Consider the following 27,638-nt stretch of genomic DNA (forward strand, 5'->3'; position numbering starts at 1 on the left):
GTCACAGGAGGAGATGCCACATCTCTGGGTTTGGGTAAAGCAAGTTTGAGTCCAGGAACTGGAAACACAAGGAAGGGTCCAGAGAAAGACACAAGCTGATGTGTTATATACTACAGCACACCAACCCTTTCAGGAAAAAAAAACAAATTACTCAGTGTAGTAATCCAGACATAATAACTGTATTACTCTATCTTTAAGGGCCCAAAAAACAACAACAACAAAAACCCCACACAAAACCATTAAAAGGAGCTGGAGTGATAGCAAAGTGGCAGGGCGTTTGCCTTGCACACAGCCTAACCAGAACAGGCCTGGATTCAATCCCTGGCATCCCATACAGTCCCCTGAGCCTAGCCAGGAGCAATTTCTGAGCTCAGAGCCAGGAGTAACCCCTGAGGCACTGCTGGTGTGGCCCTAAAACAAAAAAAAACAAAAAACAAAACTGTATCTTTAAGGGGTGATGACTTAGGATATAACTGCCAATACCCTCCTATAACTGCCAATGAAGAGCAGTTAGGGCAGTTAGGAGGTAGGCAGAGTGAGGGGAGGCCAGGAGGGAAACTGGGGACACTGGTGGCGGGAAATGTGCACTGGTGAAGGGTGTTGGACATTTTATGACTGAAACTTAATCATGAACAACTTTACAGTTGTGAAGAAAGAAAAAGAAAGCCCAACTGTACAGGTGTGAACACACCTGTAATCACGGTGTTTAAATAAAGTAATTAAAAAATAAAATAAAATCATGCCACATCCCCACACCCAGATCTCCCTTCCCTGAGCGACAGACAGCACCCCCAATTGCTCAGGAGGCTGCTTCAGCCCCCACTAACGACTGCAGACAGTGCATCATCCCAGCTGCCCAGCCCCTCTCGTGCCCACCTTCAGGTAAGAGCCGTAGTACTTGGTGACATAGGGACTGTCGCACTGGCTCAGCACCGTGATCTCCCTGCTGGATGTCCTCAATCTCGTCCTCGGCCTCCTCCAGGTCTATGATCTTGATGGCCACCACCTTCTGCGTCCGATTGTCGATGCCCTTGAATACTTCCCCGAACGAGCCCTTCCCGATTTTCTCCAGCTTTGTGAACAGCTCCTCGGGGTCTGCCTTCAGGTTCTGCAGGAGGGAGCAACACGGGGGTTCAGGGGCCAGGATTGACTGTTTCTCTGGACAAGACAGCCCCCCCACATCCTGCACACACCCCCTTAGCCCCAAGCCCAGCACTGACCCCCACCCAGGAGAGATGTCTGCATTCGCAAGGCAACAGCAAGAACAGTGCCCCCCACCCAGTGCATGGGCAAAGACTCCAGGGACCCTCAGCATCTAGAGCATGAGAACAAAACGTAACTGGAAACAGCGGAGCTGACATGCATCTGAGGGTCTCACCAATTTCCCTCCCTGGCCCCCATTCACTCCGTGTGTGGGGTGACGCACACAGAGCCAACCACACTGACTGCTCTATGGGGATACTACACGCTTGGAAGGGAAAACGACCACTCTCTTGTTATCATGGGGAACTGTGGGCCATGGCCACCTTGGGTGGCAGAACTCAAAGCGAGCCCAAGTCGGGGATCCGATGGGGGCCCAGAACCATGGGAAACACAGGTACAAACAACTCTGCCCAGACCCCACTAGGACTGCAACTTAGGGCCCTGGCTACAGAAAAACCTGCAGAGACAAAGAGTCCCCTGCTGGGGACCCACCTCAGTACACAGTCAGGCACAGGTAAATTGACCCCAGCCAATGCTTCCACTAGTTACCATAATTGCTGATAAAGAAGTAAAACAACGTTTCCTGAAGCTCCCAATTCCACTCGAGGGATGCATGGTCCCTGGCAGGTCTCCCAAGCTTGGCAGGAGTTGCCCCCAAACAGTGCTTCGAGGGTAGATCAGGAAGGCGGCAGGTTTCCACCCAGCGCCTCTCAGAGCCCCAGCCTGGCCAGGCGGGCGGGGCACAGGGTGAGCAGAAATCCTAACCAGCTCCGAGCAGAAACCCGAGCTTTGCACCATACGATCTTCTTCCCCACCGGTGGGCCCTGGACGCCTCTTCACACCCAGCACCCTGGGCCTTCCCGCTCAGCTGCCTGGGTGACCTGGGCACTGGCTGGTGCTGGAACAAGGGGCCCTGAAGGATAAAAAGCCCCCAAAAGCCCACCCACCTGTCTCCTTAGAAGAGGCTGAGACACACACCGGTTTACAAATGAGCAAGGGGTCTCATCCAAGGCAAACCTGAGTCTCTGGGCTCCACCCCCAGATTCAGCCCCCCCATCCAGTGAGGACACGCCCCATACACACCTGGCCCCTCCCTTGCCCAGTGTGAGGCCCCGCCCCCATTCCAAGCCACCCCCTCACCCTATGACAGGCCAGGCTCCCACACTAAGCCAAGCCTGTCGCCACGCCCTGCTGACCACACCCCCATTGGTCAGGCCCCTACTGACCACGCAACTATTGCCTGCACTCCTATCAACCATGCACACTTTGACATTCTGCTGCTGGGACCTGGGGCAAATGAAGAAGCAACCCCTCTCTGAGTAGGAACTAGGTTGTCCCAAGCTTCTTACCAACCCAACCTTTTGAGGGGTGCAGACCAGTCCAGGAGGGAAGCCAAGACACTTCAAAAACCCAGTGCCCATGGTTAAGGGGTGGTGGATGGGCAGGGTGGTGCACTTGTGGTCCAGGAACATGAAGGAAGGTGTGAGGACATCCTTCCAAGTAAGTGCACAGACCTGGGGAGCAGAAGCCAGGGTCCCCAGGCCCAGACCTTTAGGACATGCGGTGAGGTCACTCACACGTAGTGAGCACCACCCCATAGCGGCAGGACAGTGGTTGGTCCTTGGCAAGCACTGGGCTTCCTACCCCTTCTCTGCATGGCCACGCTGATCTTACGCCAGACACCTGGCAACTCAATGCCAGCAGATGAGACTGGCAGCCCCGAGTCTCCCAGCTATCGCGTTCCCTGGGGCTGCAGTTACCGCAGTTACTGGGCAATTTATCCACATCACGCCTCCTACCCTCGTGATGAGAGCCAGCGGCCAGGCGTGCAAAGAAGCTGGATGTCTGTCACTCGTCTCCTGGCACCTGCCAGCCTGGAAGCCAGGCAGCCCCTCCAAAAACCAGGAAAACTATTAGAACTTTGACATAGCCCCAGTGGAAGTCACAGTTATGGGCTCAACTGAGCACACCAAATACAGAAGGTTCAGGGAGGGTTCCAGCCCACACCCTCCTTGTTCTTCCCCAAGAACCCACTGTGTGTGACCAAAAAAAAAGAAACGAACAAAAATTATAGCTGTTTGATTCATGTCTGTAGGCAAGATAGGGCATCCCCAGCACCTCCCAACCCACCGTCCATCTTCTGCAAGATACATTCCTGAGCCAGGGCGGAACACTCCCTCCATCAGACCCCTGAGCGAGCTCTTGGTGGGCCCAAGGCATGTTGTCCTGCATATGTGGGACCCTGCTTCAAATCCCCAGACACAGCCGGCCGTCAGACCCTGTCCCTGCCAGCCCCCCAGAACCAATAGGAGTGCCTATATAAGAGATAACCCGAGGACTTCAAAGGGAACTGTGGGTGGGCAGGGGTGGGAGACCCAAGAAATTATGAGAGGGGTCCTGAACCCCACTGAGAACCTCCCCACACACACACACAAAAAAAAAAAAGCCACTAGCATTGACTCCAATGCCAGGGCCCCTGTGGCAGTGAAGAAACAAGATAATATACAACTAAGCCCCGACACCATCCCCTAGTCGCCTCAACCTGCCTGCAAAGGGGCAGCCCTGGGCCCCTAGCTGGCAGAACCACTCTCTCCAGTCCCTAAGGCACCCGCCTACCTGCCTCAACTGGACTCCTCAATCTTGATTCTTTGATGCCAGCATTTAGGAAGGCTTGAAAATCTTGGAAGCAAGGCTGATAATCTATGGGAGTCCTTCAGGAAAAGGGGTTCCCAGCTTCTCAGAAGTCACAGCCCCAGAGATACATTCTGGGCAGCTCACTTTGGGGTATTACCTGACTTGTCTGTCCCAAAGAGGGTATCTCATCAGCAGTACCCCCATTTCTCCTGCAAGCCTCCCGGCTACTGTTTCCCTCGCACTCTCTCTGGCCCTTCCGAAGATAGCTAACAGGCTCCAAACTCGACTCACAAAGTAAGTCAGTGAAGAGCAAACATCTGGTGAGTTTTAGACTGTTCCAGAACAGTCTAGAATAGCTCCCCAACTCTCCAGTCTTCTGCACCCCGGTTAGGTCAATGCTGCCCTGTAGATGGTTCCCAGGAAGTTGGGTCCTAAACTCATCCCTGGCACATCTCCTAGAGCAAGTGCCCAGGCCTGGACATGGTCAAGAATTCTACTAGAATCCAGCCCATCAGCAAGGGTTGATTCTTGAACAAAAGGAAGCCAGGTGCGGACAGGAGAGAGAGAATACAGCGAGAAGGTGCTTCTGCATTGCAGGTGGCCAACCCAAGTTTGATTCCCTTCCTAGCACATTGGGTCCCCCGAGCCGATATGATCCCCAAGCATAGAGCCATGAGTCAGTCCTAAACACCAACGGATAGTGCCCAGAAACCAAAGGACAGAAATGAAAAAGCAGCCGGGCAGCTGTAAGCCAGCTGTGTGGATTTCACTGTCAGGGCGGCAGACCCAAAGTGCCAAGAATCCAATCCCCCTGGCTCTGTGCTGTGTGTGACTTTATTGGCCTGATGGGCCTCTTTCTATGGTTTAAGCCTATGGCATCTTTTCTATGGTTCTAGCTGAGGACAGACTTTTAGAGAAATACATCTGTCTGATTCAAAACAAAACAACAACAAAAGGTGGGGTGGAAGAAGAACATCATGATGGGGAACCTGCTAGACCCAGAAAGAGCCACTGCCAACTGTTACCCCTTCACTTGGTGCCCAGCTTTCTCAGGCAGAATAAACAGCAGATTGCTGAGGCTCTGATTAAAATGCCAAGCTCCGGTCTACCCAAGGCCAGGTCCCCAGGACCCCAACTGGACAGACTCACCCACTTCCCCAGTCCCACCCCCCCAGACCAGGACCCTGGGGCAGCCTGGGAGCAGAGGGAGCCCGGGGTTCCTCTGCGACCCCACTGGACTCTTCCAGGGGTGGAGGAGGCCTCAGGTGCCCCAGAGAACAGACCTGGACACTCAGGCTGAAACCAGGAAGTCTGGCCTGGCAAGCCCTGGGTGAATGAATGGGCGGGACACATTCCAGGTTGGTTACGAGGCTCAAATGACCCCTGAAACCGGCCTGCTGCCCTACAGCCTGGCAAACACCCCGACACCCTGATGGGCCTCACAATGGACTTTGCCCACAGCCCGTGCACGGCGGGGGCCAAGAAGGGTGGAGCCGAGCTGGGCCCCAGACAGGGAAACACACGCCTCATCGGCTCGGCTGAGACACTGTGTAGCCCGGGTCACCCTCAGGTCTGCAGCAGGGCTGGACGCTGAGGGCTGGCAGGCCGCCGAGTCAGGGAAACCAAGCCACAGGCCTGTCTCAGGGTGTGGCTCCGGTCGATAGGCGACATGGGAGACGAGGCCACCAACTGCTCGCTGGGTGCCAGCTCCCCTTTCTGCCCGGGGGACTTAAAAGTTAGCAGTGCCAGGAGTCGGGAAAACTGTTCTGAGTCCCGAAACGCATGGTCTCTTCAGCACAAGTCTGGTCCCAGGGACTAAATGGCCAGGACTTGGAGTATCTGCAAGGATCAAGTCTTTTGCAGTGACCAGACAGCACCTGGCATATGTGGGGGTGATGTATGTGGGGTCTTCACGTAGCCCGTGGCCACAGAGCCAGCCCCAGGCATTGGGGCACATTTCTGATCAACCAGTACTATTCCCCCAGCTAAGAATTCCACAGTTTTGGAGGCAGCAAGAAGGGAAAAGAGACTAGAAGAAAATTGCTGATGGTCACACGAGCCCTGCCCTCTCAGGATGTGGATCCCTGTTCGGTCTCTCACTCTGCACTGGGAGCAGCCTGGAGTGCTCCCCCAGACCCAGGCTTCAGCCCCCTCCAAGACAGCAAACCCTCTCCTCATCAGCACAGAGACCCACATGACTGCTGCGTGTTCTTCTCTACCCTTCGCAAGGGCAAAGCAACATGGTCCATGAGGCCGGGAGGGCACTCTCCTTGCATGTGAGTGACTTGGGTTTGATCTCCAGCATCCTATATAGTCAATCCCCAAAGAACCACAGGAGTTATTCCTGAGTGCAGAGCCAGGGTTAACCAAGCTGGCTGCGGCCCCAAAAACCAAACCATATGAGAGGAAACAGTATGAACATATTCTCAATCTGGGGCTGTCTGCCAGAACCAGGCCCCATGGCCAGACCACCAAGACAGCCAGAACAACACTGTCCCCCACTGCTGGCAGCCAGAGATCAGGCATTGGCAACATGGACTCTGGAACTGTCTCTACCCGCATGCCACATTCCCCACCAGCCTCAGCTGCATGCCGGGGCCTGTGCCCAACTGTCCCAAGCAGGGATGGGGCAGGGGCATCTGGCAGGAGACACCTGACCCCGTGTGCACTGAGCTATCATCGCTGGTCACTCTCCTGCTCTCCGCAAGCCTCTTAAGGGGCTAATTCTGTAAGATGGGCCCTTTTTACTGTCTTCCTGTTTGGGGGAGAGGACTCCTAAGTGGTTTTCTCATAGCCAGGAACCCCCTCCCAGGTGAGTCAACAGGGCCCCAAAGATATGCTGTAGTGCCAGGACCACTAGTAGTGTGAAGACCTCAAGGGCAGCACCCAGAGGTGCTCACATGGCCCCTGTGCTGTCTCCAAGCCAAGCCCAGAGAGCCTTATTGCAGAGCCATTGGCACAGCCAGAATTCTCCTCATACCCTGCAGCCTGAGCCCCAAAAATCCATCTCCAAGGGGCCAGCCACATGCCGAGGTCATTGAGAGCCAGGGCCATGGGAGGTGCTGTAAGACAGCAAGTCTCGTAGGAAGAGCCATTATCGTCATCCCAACTCCTGCATTCCCATGAGGGTCTGGCAGACAGTCTGCACAGACAGAGCCAGGTACTGGCCTCAGTCTCCCCTATCCCACAGCATGGCACCACTGGGAGGCCGAATGAGTGAGGGCAACTGATTTTGGGAATGAGTAAGGGAGTGGACCAGTGAGTGACCAAGTGAATGTGTCAATGCATGACCAAGAAGTGGAAGAATGAGTGAGTGAACAAACAGGTGAACGAGTGAACGAGCACATGACCAGGTGAGGAACGAATGCGTGACCGGGTAGATGAATCAGTGAGAAAATTAAATGAACCAATGAGTGAGTGAATGAGTAGGTAAGTGGATGAATGTATGCATGAGTGAACAAAGGGAGGAATGAGAGAATGAATGAGTGAATAAGTGAGTGACAAGTGAGAGTGAATAAGCAAATGAATAATGGATCAGTGAGTGAGTCGTGGGTACACAGAGCCGAGAGTGTGAGACCCCCGTGCTCTTCGGTGGAAAGCTCCATAAAACACCTGTCCCGTCCTCTCCATCTCTCCCTCCCCACATGCCTTCAGTTCCAAGAAAGAAATGGGTCCTGCTGGGTCATGCCAGGGTGCCTGATGCTCCAGGCACCGAAAAGTCCAGCAGGCCAGGGGGAGTCTGCAGGGGCTTCGAGATTCAGGCCAGAATCTCACCAGGATCCTTAGGCCAGGGGTTCAGAGGCGATGTGACAAGGGATCTAATAACAAGGGCACAGAGACCAGCACCAGGAATTCTGAGCTCTGAACCACAGGGCTCTCTCCTCTTCACAGAAGGGAGTGCCCAGGGGCCGGAGAGATAGCACAGCAGCAAGGCATTTGACTTACACGTGGCCAACCCAGGACAGACGGGGTTTGATTCCCGGCATCCCATATGGTCCCCCTAGCCTGCCAGGAGCGATTTCTGGGCACCGAGCCAGGAGTAACCCCTAAGCACCGCCGGGTGTGACCCAAAAACCAAAAAAAAAAGGAGTGGCCCAGACCTCTGTGAAACATACCGGGTGCACCCTAAAACCCCTTCTGGGCTGGGGCAGTATTCACAACCCCATGGCATCCAAGAGGGTGAATGGTGCCCATCTGGCTCAATGGCAGCATGCAGCCACCACACCCTCTGTGGGCTGACCAGGCCCGCCCTCCTAGGGTCAAGCCTGAAATCCTGCTGCTGCAGGGAAGCCTGTGCGTGGCCACACATGCCCAGAGCCATGCTCGGCCACACACCCAATGAAAAGCCAGGGGCCCAGCTATGCAGGGAAAGGATCCTCCTGGGGGCCAGGCAAAGGCTCAAAGGGCTGAAGCGCACAGCCCACCACCCATGGGTGCTGCAGGCAGCCCGCTCCTGCAGGGAGGAGCACAGGAGCAGAGCCTGGAGGGACCAGGGAGCGAGGGCACAGGCCTTCAGCTCTCCCTGGGTGAGGACAGAGGCAGCTGTCTCAGAGCCCGGCACATAGCCACACTGGCAGAGCTGAGGGTGCTGGCTGCAAGGCAAGATGTAGGGACACAGTGTCAGCAAAGGGGGGTCTTAAGGGACAACGGTGCTTAAGTTGCTCTGCTTTACACCCATGCTGGATACAGAAATAGAACCAGGAGACAAATAACCCCAAACTAGGGACAAAGGTGACATCTGGGCAGAAAAGGGGTCTGGGGTAGGCATGTTCCCCCCACTACCCTGCTTCTGGCCAGGCACCAGGGGGCAAGCCTGAGCTTTTCCCTGGGAAAGGGGGGTCTAAGATGCGGGTGGTAGAGACCCCGTCCACCCTGCCAACACACACAGGTGACTAAGCTGGGCCGTCGAGGGGCCCCTCCACTTCCCAGGAAGAAAATGGTCACGGGACCCTGTCACCCACACCCCATCATGGAACAAGGGCAGAAGAGAGGGTTTCAGCTGGGTGCTGGAACAGGGGGTCAACCTGCCTGTCTGCGGGGGTTACTGGCCTTCTCACCCCTTAACCCCCTCACCACCACACATGCAGATCTAGACCTGAGTCACATCAGTCACAATCCCACACTGCCCTGCCACTGGTGCTGTCCAGCAAGGACAGCAGCCATCAGCCCTCCAGCTCCTGCAAGTGCCAGGGTCATCCCTACACTCCAGGCCTGGCCAATCCCGCAGTCCCTGCCACAGCTGAGCTGGACCAGGGGAGACCCGGTTTCTGGAGCCTTTTTGGGATGAGAGTGGGCCAAGTTCCTTTCCTGTTGAAAAACCCAGCTCCACCCACAACTGATTTACATGAAGTCCAGCAGAGATACTCAGCTGCTGAATCATCCGGGTTCCAGGAGCAAGTGTCCACATATGGGGCCACACAACACTCCCACCACATTTCACAAAACCCAAAGCCCAGAAGGAGCAAAGCGAACTAGATGGGGAAGCTGTGTAGGTAGCTGACCAAGCTCAACAAGCAAAAAACAATAACACTGAAAGCTCACCAGCACCTAACAACTCAGTAAATCCTGGGTGACTTTAGTAAACGTTTGAGTGAATATTGTATTACAACAAGCAACAATGTGTACCTGCTGAGGGGTCAGGATGGGGGTGTGAAGGGTAACTGGGGACAATGGTGTTGGGACTGGTGTTTGAACATTTAATGCCTGTGTTTTCAACAATTAGGGTCAATCAGTGGTTTAAATAAAGTTTCAAAAATTTAAAAAAAAATCTCTTTCCTGTATTAATTAGGTTCTGTCCAATGCTAGTTCCACCCACACACCCCCGGGAATGGCATAGGGTTGGGCCTACTTCAGGTTAGTCCCACCCCCATACTACTGGCCTGGCCAATCCCAATCCCTTCACTGCACTAGTCTTGTCCAGCTAGTTCCACTCACCTGCAAGGATGCCCCTAGCCTGCCCTATGCCTAGTTTCAGCTTCACAGCTTAGTTGTGCTTCACTGCACAAGCCCTTCAAGTCCAAATAGATTGTAAGAAGTCTAGCAAGAGGCCCTTAGAACCTACAACAGTGAGATATCAGCACCCATTAGTGAGATGGGTACACGCGGGAAGAAAACAAAAACAACCAGTGTTGGCACGGATATGGGGGGGACAAAGAACCCTTGCCCATTGCTGATCTGTTGAGTGAGGTCTGGTCCAATGTTCTGGAAAAAATAATATGGACACTTCCAAAAAAAAAAAGAGGGGCTGGAGCGACAGCACAGTGGTAGGGAATTTGCCTGGCACATGGCAGATCCAGGACAGACCTGGTTCAAATCCCTGGCATCCCATATGGTTCCCTGAGCCAGGAGAGATTTCTGAGCACATAGGGCAGGAAACAAACCGTGAGTGTGGCCAGTGTGGCCCCAACCCCCCCATCAAAAAAAAAAAAAAAAGCTAAGAACTGATGTGGTCAGAGATAGGTGACTGACCGGGGTTCAAGTCCTGGCACCAAGACCTGTGGTCTCTAAAGCACTACTATGAATCATCCCTGAGCACAGAGCAGGAGTAAGTCCTGAGTACAGAAGCTTCAGGGGACAGCCGCCCTCTCCCCACAAAAAGCAATCTCCCAATTGTGCTTTCATGACAGAACCCAACAATTCCACTTCTTGGCATCAGTGGAAGGGGCCCAAGGACTCTCTTCAGAAAAGACATTTTTCATGTGTACGTTCATTTGCAGCACTAGTCCTGGCAGCCAAAATCTGCAAAGAACTCCAGTGTCCAAGAAAAAGAACAGATCAAGCAGCGCTGGTACATTTACACAGTGAAGTACTTAGACGAAATCGTGCAATTTGCTGTGGGCAGGGGGTGTCTGTGCAGAGGATCCTGCTGCTTCGGAAAGCCCATCGGGAGGGGGACAGACACACAATGATCTTTCATGTGTGAATAAGAGACAATAAGGGGCCAACCAATAAGTAGCCATCACTACAGAACCTGACAAATGGTTGAGAGAACTGAACTAACCAGAGTAGAGGATGGAGATGGAGGGGACAGAAACAGAGGACCAGAGAGAAAAGGGGCAGGGGGAATGAAGGGCAGACGGGGATGGAGGGGGACAGACAGCACAGATAGCCGATGCACAGGACATTGGTGGAGGTGTGGATGCTGAAACTTACCACTAACAGTACTGGAAATCACAGTGCCTGCAATTGTTTTATTTTTAACTTTTTTTAAACTTTAAATTTTTTAAAGATGTCTCCTAAACCAAAAATACCCCACCAGAAGCCTGCAGACATTCCAAAAGGGGATGCAAAAGAATGGACTACAGTGGACAGACGGAAAGAGCAGTTCAGTGGAGTCCCACGGGAGAGAGAGGAGCATCTCAAAATCCTCTGACTCAAGAAAACCAAAGAGAACCAGGGTTTCTCTTTAAAAAATAAAAAAAAAATCAAAAGAGGATTTATAACAGTTGGAAATGGAGACAGGAGCTCAAAAAAGCATTGAAAGGAGACACAACATCCAAATAATAGCCTCTTTGAGGCCAGAGCAATAGCACAGCAGGTAGGGCATCTGCCTTGCACACAGATTACTCAGGGTTTGATCCCCCGGCATCCCATATGGTCCACCAAGCCCGTAAGAAGTTTCTGAACAGAGAGCCAGGGAGTAACCAAGAGCACTATGGGGCATGGGGCCCCCCAACAAAACAAAACAAAACAACAACAACAGTCTCTCTCTTCTCAACCCCTTTCTTCTCCCCCCTGCGAAAAAAGCATCACAGGGGCTAGACAGAGCACAACACGGCGAAGTATGTGTTTTGGCATCAGGGAGGGGCACAGGTCTGACCCCCCAACTCAGCATGGTCCCCCCAAGCACAGTGGGAACCCTGAGCAGCAAACGTACCTATAGAAGCCCCAGCACTACCAGGTGCAACCCAAAACATCACCCCCACCTAAAGGGGGGGGGAAAAATAAAGCATGAAAGCTTAAGAGGAAAGTGGAAGGAGATGGGGGGCTTCAGAGGCCATGGCTGGGCTCAATACTTCAACTTCAGCCACTCTGTTTCACTGAGGAGCAAGTAACAAAACAAATCGGGGTCCGGGACAATCTTCCCACGTTAAGCGCAAGCACGGGAAGGGCTGGAGCAACAGTATAGACAGGAACTCATTTGCTCTGTACACAGCTAACTGAGATTCAAATCCCCCCACTCCCTGGGCATCCCATAAGATCCCCCCTAAGCCCTGCCAGCAGTGATTCCAGAGTATGCAGAGCCAGGAGTAACTCCTGAGCACCAACCATCAGGGTGTGGCCCAAAAACAAAAAATAAAACAAGGAAGCCTTTGGCGGAGGTCCCAGTGGAGGACAGGGATGGGAGACAGGGAGTAGGGGTGTGAGGGGACCCAGCTAAGGGAGGGGTGTGACTCTCTTCCCAGAACAGGCCCATCACTGAGAAGACCCCACCCTTTCCTTCCCCTAAGGGCAACCTGACCACAAAAACAATCCACCACTTGAGTCATTCATGAAAAGACTTTTAGTTTTGGGGGGGTGTGGTGTGTGTGTGTGTGTGTGTGTGTGTGTGAGTGTGTATGTAAGGGAGTGAACTGATCTGTTTCAATAAAACTTAACATTAAGAAGCTGCACAATCCACACGTGAGTCATTCATTGAAAAGAAATGTTTAGTATTGGGGGTGGGGTGTGTAGGGGGTGGTATGTGTGTGTGTGTGTGTGTGTGTGTGTGTGTGTGTGTGTGTGTGTGTAAAGGGGTGAACTGATCTGTTACAATCAAACATTAAGAAGCTTCAGCAAAAAAATAAAAAAAAAAAAAAAAAAAAAAAGAAGCTTCAGCTCTGGCTGACCCTGTCCTGGGGTGATGGATCCAGGGATCCAGCTAAGCTAGAGGGAACCCCAGAGGCCACCCGCAGGCCCAGGCTGGTCCTGGGGGTACTTATCTGTGGGCAGGAAAGGCCTTGCCCTATCCGCCCCATGTCTGCTGCCCTCCAGCCTGGCCTCCTTCAAACACCCCATGATAAGCAGGCAGCCCCTGTGCATGTTTTCAAGTCACCCACATAAGGGCTTATCTCGAGGGCCCCGAGGTAGGTAGGTGGGGTGTGGCACCCTAGGGGGCAGGGTAAGAAGTCCTCTTGCCCCTTCTCATCCCATTGTGACCAGGTGTGGGGGCCTGGGAGGGCACACAGAGGTGCTCAGGGATCACTCCTGGTAGAGGGGGCTTGGAGGAATCATGTGAGGTGCCTGGAATTGAACCCAAACACTGCCCCACTGTGCTGTCTGCAACAGGTGTCCAGGAAGGACTCTGTGCGGGAAAATGTCTCTCCGTGTTTTACAAACAGTTTTACCATCTTCTATTAAGACAACCTTTGGGGCCCGGAGAGATAGCACAGCGGGTGTTTGCCTTGCAAGCAGCCCATCCAGGACCAAAGGTAGTTTGGTTCGAATCCCGGTGTCCCCATATGGTCCCCCCGTGCCTGCCAGGAGCTATTTCTGAGCAGACAGCCAGGAGTAACTCCTGAGCACAGCAGGGTGTGACCCAAAAACAAAACAAAAAAAAAAAAAGACAACCTTTGGCCAGGTGCACCCTAATATTCACTTTGTCCCCCAGTGAGCTCTACCCAGGCGGAGTCTGTCCATCCATTAGAGCGATTGCACAGTGTGAATGCCAGCGGTGGTGAGAGTCTTCCATCTTCTACATGTGACCGGATGAAGTAACTCCTGACAGAAACTGGGAGGAGACCGGCTGAGTGTTTTGGACCCAATGACTGATGCCGTAACGATTTACATTAAATGTATATACTTTCTATCAATGAATAAAGTAATAAATAAAAAAAAAGTAAGTGCCCGCTGTACTACTCTTCAGCCCCAACTTTCTCAAGGCATCATTCTTTTTATTTAAAAAAAAAAATATGTTTCAGGGCTGGGGATATAGCACAGCAGTAGGGTGTTTGCCTTGCATGCAGCCAAAGATGGATGTGTTTGAATCCCGGCATCCCATGTGATCCCCGGAGCCTGCCTACCAGGAGTGATTTATGAGCACAGAGCCAGGAGTAACCCCTGAACGCCGCTGGGGTGTGACCCAAAAACCAAAAAAAAAGAGGGTGCAGGGTCTTGCTGGCTACATCAGGGTTATATCCAGGGCCTCACCCAAAACCCGTAGTGACAATGGCCTGCATCCAAATCACTGGAGGCCCCGTTTTGTTCTGTGGCCTTTCATCCCATCCCAAGGCACACATTTCTAGTAACTTTTCATTTCCTAGTGGGGGGGGGCATACCAGGGCAATGCTCAAATGGCAGTTACTCCTAATCAGTGCTCAGCAGTGCTCAGAGGTCAAAACCTGGGTCTCCTGAACACAACAGCTGGATTCCAGCCCCTCTGAGCTTAGAATAACAAGGGGGGAAAACTAAAAGGAAAGGAGGGAAAAAACAGGATCCACGCACCCTGAACCAGTCTCATCTGCTAGAATTCTCTTCTCCACCCCCCCCTCAAAAAAGTACCTTAAATGCACCTCCTCCATGAAGGCTGCCTTCTCTCTCACCCACACTGGTGCTCTCACCCACCCAGGACTCCTGGTGAGAAGTGAGAAGTACCCAGCCCAGCTGTTCCTGCCACCACTGGGTGTGTTCAAGGACACAGACCAGCTATAAAGCTCTGCTGTGAGGTGAGCTCCAGGGGCTCTGCTAGGAGGAAAAACAACAATGAAACAGCAGACACTGGAGAGCAGAGGGGGTCCTGGGGAGGACTTGAGTCGTCCCAAAGGAAGGCTAGCAATGGGGATGGTTGTGGCCAGATTTTCCAGGGGTCAGTTACAGATCACAGCAGGCACCTCTCCCACCCTTCCCAGCACCTTTAGAGTAACTTGGGGGGGACAAAGAATGACATGACAGGCAGTTGTTTCCCTCCATCTATCCAGCCTGCCAGCAGCAAGCACTGGGAAAGGCAGGTTGGGCCTCCGAGACCCACCCTGAAATGTCTGATGCCTACCCAAGGAACCAAAAGGCACAGTCAGAAATAAGAGGCAGAGCCAATTAGAGGGGGAGAGAGGGAGAGAGGGAGAGAGGGAGAGAGGGAGAGAGGGAGAGAGGAGAGGGAGAGAGGAGAGAGGGAGAAAAGGGGAGAGAGAGAGGAGGGGGAAAGGATGAGAAGGAGAGAGGAGAGAGAGGAGAGAGGAGAAGAGAGAGAGGAGAGGAGAAGAGAGGAGAGAGAGAGAGAGAGAGAGCCTCCCCTATTCCCAGCAGTCTCTGGCATCAGGCGATATTCCAGGGAGACTTGTCAATAAAGTAGGGACCCCAGCCCTTCACTCAGCTCCATAAGGGCCTGGCACACAGGGGGGCAGGGCACAGGAGCCGCCATCAGAGAGCCCGCAGGACTGTCTCAGCACTGTGGCAGTGCACCCCGGGAACATGCAGTGGGGATCAAGGCCACCAGGCTCACCCCAACTCCAACTCTTCTCACTTCCTGATGCAACAGAGACCTGAAGAAGCTGAAGAGGAAGAGACAGAGGCAGGGACCAGGCAAAACACATATGAGTGTCTGAGACAGTGTGTTAGTGTCATGTGTGTCTATGTACATATTGAGAATGTGTCTCTGTGCGAGTGAGACTGTGTCTTTGTCTGTGTGGATGTCGATGTTTTGTGTGTGTGTGTGTGTGTGTGTGTGTAAGTGTGAGTGTATGAGTGCACATTGTGTGAGAGTGTAAACGTCTGAGTGTGAGCTTGTGGATGTGACTGTATGTGCGTTAGAGTACATGTGAAAGAAAGTGTGTGAGATGTATTGTAAGAGTGTAAAAGTGCAGGTGTCTTGGGGCCCGAGAGAGAGAGCATGGAGGTACAGTGTTTGCCTTGTATGCAGAAAGACAGTGGCTCGAATCCCCAGCATCCCATATGGTCCCCTGAACCTGCCAGGAGCGACTACTGAGTGTAGAGCCAAGAGGAACCCCTGAGCGCTGCGGGGTGTTACCCAAAACCAAAAAAAAAAGTGCAGGTGTCTTAAGTATGCATGTGTGTGTGTGTGTGTGGTGTGTGTGGTGTGTGTGTGTTGTAAACACAGTGTGAGAGAGTATGTAGGGAACTATTGGGTGGAACTGGCAAGTCTCCCCTCCCCAATCCTTGGCGAAGGGATTGACTATCCCTGAAGGGGGGATCCCAAGCCCTGCCCAGAACCTGTCCAGCCCCTCCCCTGAGCATAGAACTGGGAGGTAGAGCCTTGAGCATGGCCACAGGTGCTCCCCCAATATAAATAAATAAACAAATAAATAAATATACATGACCTCGAGGAGAGAGGAGACGGCCTAAAAGTCAGCCTCACACCGCCCTTCAGAGGAGGGTACAGAACCCACGGGACTCTGTGGGCATGAGTGGTCCTGGTGCGTGGTCTGGAGAACAGCCCTGAGCACTGTGGGCATGAGTTAATGTTAGTGCATGGTCTGGTGGCCACTACAGAGCACCGAGCACTGTTGAGTACGCAGGGTCCTAGACCAGCAACTAGGCCTCAGCTCAGTGTGGCTACTTTTCCTGAGCAGCTCCCCACCTCAAGACACAGTCAGGGAGCCCCACTCTGCTCCCACAAGGCTGGGGCCTCACTTGGAGTGGTCATACCCTGCATTCAGCCGAGACCTGTCAGTTCCCCTCAGTTACCCCACCTGCTCTTTGGTTCTTGGGAAGGATTGGCTGTCCAGCAGTCCTTAGGGGACCAGGGGGCCACCTCCAGCAAAACATTGCCAGGGGCACCAGTGTCAATGTCCTGGCAATACCTGGTGTGAGGTGCTGGGGATGGGACTTGGGCTCTGTGCTCTCTCCTATCTGAGAAAACCTACTTTAATCCCAGGGCACTCATCACGTACTTGAAGAATTCATCTGCAAGGCCAAAGAATCCTAACCCAATTCCTCAACCAACTGGCAGAATTTCCAAGGGTGGCTGTATCCAAGGCCTCAACGAGGGCCCAGAGAGACAAAAGCATAGCAAGGATGTAAAGGATGCTCTCACTTGCACCTATGCCCCCCACATACACCCACACTCACTCAGTCACACCTACACACATACTTCCCTACTTAGGCAGGGCCTTCATGAAGGACCCAGAAGGACCCAGCTGGTCCAGACTCCCTCTGGGGCCTTCTCAGATTAGAGGCAAACTGATTCCCCTTTCTGTATGAAGCCACACAGCCACAACCCAACAACCTTCCACAGAAACAGCCCAGCTCCACAACTGAAACCTCCTGGATCTGTCAAGGCACCAAAACATTAAGCTCTGAAGCTCCTGGACCACGAGCCCCACATGACGCCTCCAAACTTCCCAGTACACACATACACACATACACACACACACACAACACACACACACACACACACACACACACACACACACACGCAAACAGCCCAGCTCCACAACTGAACCCTCCTGGATCTGTCAAGGCACCAAAAACATTAAGCTCTGAAGCTCCTGGACCACGAGCCCACATGACGCCTCCAAACTTCCCAGTACACACATACACACACACACACACACAACACACACACACACACACACGCATGCCGCTCAATAAACCTGAACAGGAAACCCAGAAAGCTCCACTAGCACCAACCACAGCCTAGTAAATCCTCAGATACTGACTTCAGTAACAGCATGAAGAGATCCAACCATCATAAATCACCAAATCACCTCTCATTGATCTTAGAGTTCTGATCACTGCATTTGCCTCTGTGCTGTAACCAACAACATGAAGTCAATGTATTTGTATCTGTAAGAAAGCAGGTTAGGGTTGTGAGCGTGTAGGACTCTGGGGACACTGGTGGACAGAAGGGTCACAATGGTGATGGCACAATGAATGCCTGAGACAACTGCATTATGAATGACATGTCAGATGATGATGATGTAATTAAAAAAAAAAAAAAACTTTTAGGTCAGTGGGATCATCCTGGAACTGACTTTCTTGCCCCTGGGAGAGGCAAATCCACCCTCGGAATCCTGGGTCACACCCCCCAGGTGCCATGAGTCACCAGTAACATGGATCAGGTGTGGCTCGGCCACCCCAGGGTCCCGCCCTCATCCAGGAACAGATAAGCTGGCAGGAGGCCCTGGGGGGAGGCCAGACCACAGAGTCCAGTTCTCTAAGGCGCCTTGCTTAGGGCTTTGGCTTGTGGCTAGACCAGCCAGTCTTCGGGACTACTCCAGGCGTGGTGGTGGTGGTGGTGGGTGGTGGTGGTGGTGGTGGTGGTGGTGGGGAGTCAGTCCTGGTAGTGTTCAGGGAACTGTGAGGCTCCGAGGTTCTAAAGCAGACCTCCTGCATGCAGGCCCTGTGGGTCTGTGAGTTACAGAAACAAGCTGGGCAGTGGGGTAGGAGAGACAGAACAGCAGGGAAGACACCTCTGCCTTCAGCACACCCTATGGTCCCGAGTCCACCACTACGTATCCCTGAGTACAGAGCCAAGAATAAATCCTAGGCAAGGCCAGGTATGCCCTCCCCCCCAAAAAAGCAAATATACAACTAAATACAAGGCTGAGAGAGATAGCACAATGGGTAGGACATTTACCTTTGTACATAGATCATGGTGAAAACCCCAGCCCCACTCACAGCACTCCAGGGTGGAACCCCAAAAACAAAAAACAAAGGAAAGAAACAATCGAGAACAAGGACCAAGCCCTCAAACACCCAAAACTTTAAAACTCACCAGGAAATCCGTCGGCCCAGAACAACATCTGTGCCCAGTGTCAAGCAGGCAAGTTCTATGCAGGCAACATGATGCCCTGGGTTTGCAGAGGTGCTGGGGACCATGAACTCGGGGTTGGGGGCAATGAGAGCAGAAGGCTCAGATGCAAGCCTGGGTATCATGCTGTGTCCCTCAGAACACTGACTGCCTAGGCCTGGCCTCCAGAGTATGCATAGCAGTCACAAGACATGTGAGGCCCTTCCTGGGTACACAGGGGCTCAGAGGTCTGAGAGCTGGCTCTGCTGACAAGAGCCCAGGTTCAAATAACCCACACCCCCAAGGATCACAGTGTGACCCAAAACAAAACACATCGCCTCTACTCAATGCCTGCATCCAGTCCAGGCACACCCCGATTGATCAGCTTCTCCTGTCATCCTGTCCTGGGTCACCCCTGTCAGTTACTGTGAACAAACTCCTTTCTACGGGGACGTCATATGCAAAGTCACTTTCCAGCATCCTCCCTTCCTGCAACTGCTCACTTAGGGACACCAGAGCACAAAGGGACAGACAGCCCCCTCAGCCCAGGTCCTCTAGTGTGTAGCATGGAGGAGGACCGACTGCCAAGTCCACCAGCCCTCGATACCACCAAGCATCAGGATTCAGAATGTATCCAGGACTCGAATGAGTTGGAGGTGGGATCTCCCCGCCATATGCAGGGCAGTGCTGGGGAGCCCTAAATAGGAGCCTGGCTGAGTTTCTGCTGAGAACTCCTCGACATGGGGTTGTGACTGCAAACAGAGAGCTTGCATGGAAAAGACTGGGGCTCCTGATGTTATGGGGTGCCCTGATGTTACAGGGAGTCTGATGTTATGGGGTAGCCCAACATTAAGGGGTGCCTTCCCTGACAGAGAGGAGAAACAGGAGGGCAAGTCACGTGAGACACAGACAAGCCCCCAGTCGCATCCCTACAATCTCTGCCCTATCATGCCATCTCTGCCCTCAGAGCTAGGTCAGTCAAGGACCAGCCCCGAGCCCCACCAAGCCACCACATAAAGGGGAAAGGGAGGTTCCTGAATAGGCTGAGACCCTTCTGCAGAGGGGCAGGAGGCAGCGGAATAGGGGAGCTGCCAAAGGCAGATGGAGGGTGGGAAAGGACTCCTTCCCTGTGCCCAACCCCCTGAAGCAGCACCAGCGGCACCAGGCATTCGGGACAGAGCCCCAGAAGCAAGGGACACCCCCATCAGCAAGCAGAAGGGAAAGGATTTGTGAGGCAACAGCTGCAGAGAGGGAGGACAGGTCAAAGGGGTGCACTGGCAGAGGCGCCACCCCAGTGCTGAGGAGAGCAGGAGATAGTAAAGTACAGCCACTGGCAGGGGGGGGGTGGAGAGGGGGGAGTGGGGTGGGGGTGGGTGGGGGGAGGTGGCAGCCCTGAGAAGGCAAACAGTCTCAGGGCTGTCAAACCCACCCTCCCTCCAGCCAGCTAGACATACACAGGCACTTACACACATAATACACATACTCTCAGTCTCTCTCTCTCTCTCTCTCTCTCTCTCTCTCTCTCTCTCTCTCTCTCTCTCCCCGCTCTCACTTCCCCTCCCCCCCACTGGAACTGCAGTGGCTGTCACCCTGATTTAAAATCCCCGGGTATCACACACACACAGTCCCCCAGAACCACCAGGGGCCACTCCTAAGCACTGCCAGGTGAGACCCAAAAGCCATCAGAGAAAAGCAAGGAAAAAATATATGATTTTCATCACAATAGAGACACATCAGGGGCCAAGAGAGACAGTACAGCGGGCAGATTTCTTGCCTTGCATGTGGCTAACATGGGCTCAATACCCAGGACCACACATGTGATGCCCAGGTGTGGCCCAAAAACAAACAAAAAAAAGACACATACGGAGAACTGAAAAAGAACTCAGAATTTTGGGAAGGAACGGCACCCAGCAAAGCTCAGGGATCACTCCTGGTGCTGCTCAGTGGACCCTATGAGATGTCAGAGATTGAACAGGTGGGCTGTGTTCAAGGCAAGTGCCCTCCCCACTGGACTATCTCTTCGGTCCAGAACTCTCCAAATTTAGGAGCAGCAATAGAGTGTTCCTTGAAGAGCTGAAGATAAAGATGGAACAACTCCTGGGAAGTCAAGGAGGTGGGCGAGGGAGGTCCTTGCCCTAGGGATGATGAGGCCTTGGTCCCATCTGTCCCCAGCACCACAAAAATGAACAAACAGATTGAACAAGCCTAAGGCTTAGGCCAGTGGGGTCTGACTCCTACATATATAAAGGGTGGCATCCGGGGAATCACAGGCCTAAGACCACAGAAAGGCCATAATAGCTGGAGGAAACCAACAAGACGAACCAAGTACGGCTTGAGCACGAGCCTGGAGTTTGCTTTAAAGGCTCCACTGAAACTACACATGTACCTCCGTGCTCCCAGGATCCAGATGGTCTTTAGGCAGGGAGATGACCAGGAAACTCAGTATTGAGGGCATGTCCCGCCTTCTGCACTAGCACTAGGGAATGATGCCTTCGAAATGCCGTCGGAGGGGCAATCCCCATCCTGAGCACCATCTACTCATCTACCACAGGGGGTGTGATGGGACAGTCACGTAAGAACAATGCAGGTGTTAGGAAAAACAGTCATGAGTTCTGCTTCTACATGGAGGGGATACATAGTACGATGTTGCATGAAATGAGTCAGAGGAAGAGGAATAGACATGGAACGATCCCACTCATTTGTGGGATTATATATATGTAGATAGGATGGAAATAATATGCAGAGACAACAGAGGGTCAGGAGGACGGGTCTATGGCAGGGAAACTTGCCAATAAGAGCTGGGAGTGCAGTGAGGACAGAGAAGGGGGCCACAGTGAGAGTTGGGAAACGTCGCTCTGGACAAGAACTGGGTGCTGAAAGGAGGGGAAGGGATAGGCATGGTACCCCCTTCCCTTCAGTAAAAAATATGCACACCACGGGTGTATAAAAGAAAATGGGGGGGAAGGGGAGAGAGAAGAAAAATGTCTGCCATAGAGTGGGGTTTGGAGAGCAGGAGGGGAACTGGGGACACTGGTGGCAAGAAATGTGCCTTGGTAAAGGGAGTTGTTGGACATTATATGACAAACTCAATAATGAATAACTGTGTAACTAGATCTCATGATGATTCCCATTAAGAAATTATTTTAAGGGGCTGGAGTAATAGCACAGTGGGGAGGGCATTTGCCTTTGCACACTGCTGACACGGGTTCAATCCTCGGCATGGTCCCCTGAGCACTGCCATAAATGACCCCTGAGTGCAGAGCCAGGAGTAACCCTTGAGGATCACTGAGTGTGACCCAGAAATGAAAAATAATAATAATAATAATAATAATTTATTTTAGGGACTGGTGCGGTAACACAGCATGTAGGGCTTTTGCCTTGTACACAGCCAACCCAAGTTCAATCCTCAGCATCCCATATGGTTCCCGGAGCCTGGCAGGAGCAATTCCTGAGTACAAGATGCAAGAGTAACCATCCCGAGTGTCGCCCAGTATGGCCCAAAAACAAAACAAAAAAATGTATTTAAAAAAAAAAAAAGAAAGAAAAATGCCCTGGCTTTTCCAAGCACCCCCAGGGAAGAGCTTGTAGGAAGGACAGAGGCAAATGAGGGTACTTGGGAACCAAAGTCTCTCTGCAAAGACCTGTGGGGAGATCAGGCACCCCACTGGGTAGGGAGTTGGCTTATGGGGTGGGGGTGTGGTCAGTACTCCTCTACCTCTCCACCTGGAGACCCCCTCCATGATGGAACCAAGGTTACTCTGAAACTACAGGAGCTGCTCTATGGGACTTGGGGAGTGGGGGAGGGAGGAGACAGCCTAGAGCACCTGTCCCCCAAAGTGCCAGCTCTGGGGAACCCTCCAGCCAGGCACCCACCACCATCTCCACCTGTGCCAAAGGGATCCCCACCAACTTACTACAGGAGTGAAATCTTCACCTTCAGGGTCCAAAGTCTACATACAACGCCTGAAACTGGGGTGCAAGGGATAGGAGGAGGAGGAAGGAGCCGTCATTTTCAAGACTTGGTCTTTGCAACCCCTGACACTAACCCCTGAGCCTGGTATCACATTCCCAGCCCCCCTCACCCCCCCCCACCCCCATCAACAAAAGGAGCAACTGTAATCCTGGCTGGATGTGGCCGGAGGTGGTGGCCCCAGTGTGTATAATGCTTTACAGTAAAGCTAAACAGAAAACCCTTCCCGGCCTTCAAAGACACAAAGAAAGGACTTGGGCTGCCCTTCCCCATCTTTGGGCCTAAAATTTCTTTTTAAAAACAGGAAGGGGCTTAAAATAATCAAAGGATAAACAGCAGAGAGCCGGTGAGACTGCGGGGCTAATAAGCATTTCTCCAAAACTTGGACCATTCCCACAGAGGGGCAGCTGGTGGGGCGGGGGATAAAAAGATAAGGCGCCTGGCCAGGCTGGACCAAAGACCCTGACTGAATTCACCTCCCCTGCAGCTTCAGACCTTTCGCAAGCACAGCCAAGGTACAAGTTTCATTTCCCAGGATCTCTCTCCGAGAAACCAGGGAGGCCCCATAGCGTCCTCACAGCACATTTTTCTCTGGCACCTCCACGGAGGGCCCCCCCCTGCCTCTGGCATCTGGCACCCAGAGCATTAACAATATGGGCCTGCAAAAGCCAGTTATTATGACTCCGGCTCCCCGCAGCTCCTGAGCAGGCCCCAGTGAGAGCAACTTCCATTTCCTGCACACTCCGGCAAGATCCCATTAATGATAACAATCTAGAGCTAAAGCACCAGAGGGAGAAAAAAAAAAAAAAAGAAAAAGAAAAGCCACCAGGGGACCAGGCGGGGCCGGGTGCACTTCCTGCAGGTTCCAAGCAGGCCACTCTGATTCACAGAGACAGTCAGGGACAGAGAGGGCCAAGTTGTGTTTCAGGGGGCAGGCCCACGCTCCTGGCCCGCCCACTGCACACTCATGGTCAAGGACTCACAGGCTGTCCCCGTTCCCACTATATCCTGGATGCAGCCGGAGACAAGAAATATTCTCCTTTTCCCTCCCAAAGAGCAAGGCCGGCCGGCAGCAAGCCAGCAGATTCCACACCAAGGCCTGGACCACACGGAGCAGCAGATGAACACAGACTCCAGAGCAGCAAGGCTCGGGGCCTTCGGTAGCTTCCAATCGTCTCATCTGACCCAGTTCTATTTGAAGGTCATTTGGCTCCATGTGAAACACCATCAAGAATGTTCCCAGATCTGGGATTGGAACCAAAAAGTCCCGGGCGCATCCAAATTGGCTGGATGTTTCTTTCTTTCTTTTTTTTTTTTTTTCATTTTTATTTAAATTTTTTTTTTAAATTCTTCTAACAACTCCCTCCCCTGCTTTTAAAAAAAATTCTTTACATGCACCAGCAAAAAGAATTCTTGACATTGTTGGGTTTTGGTAAACACAGAGAGAGATAAAAATAAAGGGGGGGAGAGGGACTGAAATAGGTTCTTAATTTTTTGTTTATTTTGGCTTTTTGTTCTGTGGGTCACACCCAGCGGTGCTAGAGTTGGCTTGACTCCTGGGCCCTGCAATTCAGGGATCACTCTTGGGAATGCCCAGTGACCCTCTGGGGTGAAAGAGATCTAAGGAGGTTAGTCGTGTTCAAGGCAATTCCCTTCCCTGCTCCGGCCACAGGTCTTTTCTTTTCTTTCTTTCCTTTTTCTTTCGTCTTCCTTCCTTCCTTCTTTCTTCCTTCCTTCCTTCCTTCTTCCTTCCTTCCTTCCTTCCTTCCTTCTCTCTCTCCCTCCCTCCTCTCTCTCTCTCTCTCTCTCTCTCTCTCTCTCTCTCTCTCTCTCTCTCTCTCTCTTTCTCTTTCTCTCTCTTTCTCTTTCTTATGTAAGCAGCGACCAGTACTGGGAAGAATGCCTGTTTTTTCCAAAACTTCTGCAGAACCCAGCAATGACTTGGTGAAGCCGTGATCAACCTTACCCCCACCCCAACCCCTGCCCCCCACCACCCCTACCCCTTTTTCAGGAGCTCCTGCCCTCTTTACTCCCTGTCCCACAAAGAAGTCGACTTGCAACCCAGAAAGCAGGAAGCCCCGAGGCCAAGAGGCCAGGACACTTCCTACAGCTCTGGGAACCAGCTTCTCTTAAAGCTCTGGGATCCAGCTCACATTAATGTTCTAAGATCCAGTGCACATGTACACACACGCACACCGCTCAGGGATTGGGGGGGGGGTGCACCCACTTTCCCTCCTGGCGCCAACCCTGGCCAATGAGACCACTCAGTGGCCAGGCCCCAGGCATGTCCTTCCCACCCCGTGCAAGTGCTAAGCTTCAGACACTGGGCTGCCTCAGTTTCCCTGGTCTGCAAAGCACTCAAGCCCCCAGCAAGATCCTCACTCTTGAAGAATAATGGGGCAATTTCTCTGGGTAAGGGCCTGAATTGGTCCCAGCAGCAAAGATGCTAGGAGAAAAAAGCAACTGGGGTGGGGTGAAATGTGGAGGGGTAAGAATGAGGAGGTGGGGAGTGAGGGGTGGGGGGTGCTATCAACAAGCAAAAATGCTACAATTCTCGATGAGTTCTGTAAAGCGCCTCCTGTCCCTTCCAACTCGAGGACAGCATGACTCCCGGCACCTTTGTTACCAGGTGAGTGAACATTGTGCTCAAAGCATGTCCCGAACTTGGGTCAGGCAAGTGGGTCTGGCCAGCGGCACAGAGCAGTATTCTCTGATGCTTCTGCTGCGGAAAACTGCATCCCACTCAGAAATGTCACAAATGTTATGAGCAGTAAGGCCCAGGGCAGGTTCCTGAAACTTGACATAAAATAACAAATATTAGGCCAGGGAGATAGCACAGCGGCAGGGTGTTTGCCTTGCACAAGGCCGACCTGGGACTGACCCGGGTTCGGTTCCCAGCATCCCCTATGGTTCCCCAAGCCTGCCAGAAGTGATTTCTGAGCGCAGAGCCAGGAGGAATCCCTGAGCGTCCCTGGGTATGGCCCAAAAACCAAAATAATAATAATAATAATAATAATAATAATAATAATAATAATAATAATAATAAAAGTCTGAAAGCTGCCCTATGATAGAAATGTATAACCCAAACTTCCTTTTAAATTACATCTGATGCCAATCCGAAGCAGAAAAAGCACTACCTCTGCCCAACCATGAGTTTACTATTCTGGGGAGATTCGAGGGAACATACTCCAGGGCACAGTCCTAGCTCTGTGCTCAGGGATCAAGGACTATCTGCAGTGCCAGAGATCAAACCCCAGGACTGGTGTATCATATTCTGGGCTACCCTCTCTCTGCCCCCTGCTGGTTTTTGTTTGTTTGTTTTTTCAGGGCCACACCTCCCCAAGTTCAGGGATCACTCCTGGTAGAGTTCCAGGAATCAAACCCAGGTTAGCTGCTTCCTAGGCAAAAGTTCTACCCCACTGTACCATCACTCCAGGCCCTGCTCTGCTTTTTAAATCAGGCAAACTGAGTCAGCCCAGGTCTACTGGGCATTTATGTCGACGGCAGCTACTCCTTTCAGCTCAAGATTTCCCCTAGGATTTTTCTGAGCTTGGATGACACAGTGTGTAATCGTGGAATATGGCACCTGGTCCATCAGGAGCCACTCACCTACTGCCCGTCCATGGGTATAGCCATGAGCAGTGCCAGTTGAGTCAATAAAGCCACTGACCTGCCAGTTTCTTCAGCAAACCCAAGCTGGCTTGGAACCAACTTCAATGTCTCCAAAGCCATTAATGCAGCAGCAACAGGGGGTGCTGAGGGAGTGGGGTGGAAGACAAGAATGAGCCAGGCCACCTCCACACACATATCTCAGGAACCCGTTTTGGCACTGCGGCCAAACTACAACTTGATGACATCAACTCATCTCTGCTGGTTTCAGTGGCAAGAAAACCAGCTTCAAGGACATCACAACCTCGGGAGCACCAGGAAGAAACAAAAGTGACACAATAAAGGAATTTGCCAATGGACTGGAGCCAGAGCACAGCGGGGAGAGCACTGGCCTTGCATGTGGCTGACCCGGATTCAACCTTCGACATCCCATATGATCTCCTGAGCCTGCCAAGAGTGACTCCTAAGTGCCGTGCCAGGAGTAACCTGAGCTGAGCAGAGCTAGGTTTAAGCCCTGAACACCGCAAGGTCTGGTTCTCCCCCCACAAAAATAAAGTAATAATAACAATAAACAGATTAGCAAGACAATGAAAACTGGTAGTCCCTGAATGCAAAGTCACGATTAAACCCCACCACCACCAGCACTGCTAGATATGGCCCCCAGAAAAATACAAAAAAGAACAACAAAATAAACCATGCTGGTGCAAGAAACAGGCATTGGAGGATACTTATTTCATGGTATATATGTTTTTTAAAAACCTAGTGGTTGGTTGCACAAAAGTGCATGCTTTCAAATTCCATTTTTATTTGTCCAGAAGCTTCTGCCTAAACCCACTGGGATGGTCTTGAGAGAGCTTGAAGCCAACTGCTCATGGATCCTGGCCTGGGAGGGGCCAAGAGCTTGCTTGGCTGAGAGGGAGGGAATGCTCAGTGCCTGGATGCTTCCTCTCCTGCAGGCCTGGGCCTCCCAGGCTGCCCGCCTGCCTGCCCACCCGGCAGGTGCATCTTTAATGGAATCCTCGGCCACTGAGCCAGTGCCACCCGCCCAGGATGCAGCAGCTGCTAGTTCACAGCAGAAAAGCAATGTACTTGTTGTTTTCCTTTTGAGGAGCCGAAGGGAGGGAGAAGGGGGAGAAGAAAGGAATGTTCCTCCCAAATGGCACATTCAAAAACAGTTTCACAGTCCCCAATACACTGACAGACAGACATCAGACAGGCGGGTGAGAAGTCATCTTGAAACCCTGAAAACCAGAGCAACTCAAATGATTGTGGTGGCAGCTTCAACCACAGAAAAATGTCATCTCAGTCAAATCCCAGAAGGCCAAAAAAAAAAAAAAAAACAACCAAAAACCCATGAACAGCTTCCCTGTAGCTTGCCCTAGACGAGGCCATTATTAAAGGAAGTTAAAGGTCATCGGATGATACCAAGATGGGTTCAATCCCCAAGCACTGCAAACATAGGGTCCCCTGGGCATAGCCAGATGTAACCCAAAAGCCAAGATCAAAATGAAGAGGCCAGAGCAGAGTGACAGTCCAGTTGGGAGGGCTCTTTCCTTG

The 27,638-nt window shown here is 52.3% G+C and overlaps 1 protein-coding gene across 1 annotated transcript in view; it reads right to left on the reverse strand.

The window, feature by feature from the left end:
• Positions 1-27,638, reverse strand: part of STK24 (serine/threonine kinase 24) — a 43,029-nt gene that overhangs the window by 13,151 nt on the left and 2,240 nt on the right. The window contains 2 exon segments of the mRNA XM_049778636.1: positions 877-942; positions 944-1,108. Coding sequence (XP_049634593.1) covers positions 877-942; positions 944-1,108 — 231 coding nt within the window.

This window comes from Suncus etruscus, chromosome 8, assembly GCF_024139225.1.
Source record: "Suncus etruscus isolate mSunEtr1 chromosome 8, mSunEtr1.pri.cur, whole genome shotgun sequence".
Lineage (NCBI taxonomy): Eukaryota > Metazoa > Chordata > Mammalia > Eulipotyphla > Soricidae > Suncus > Suncus etruscus.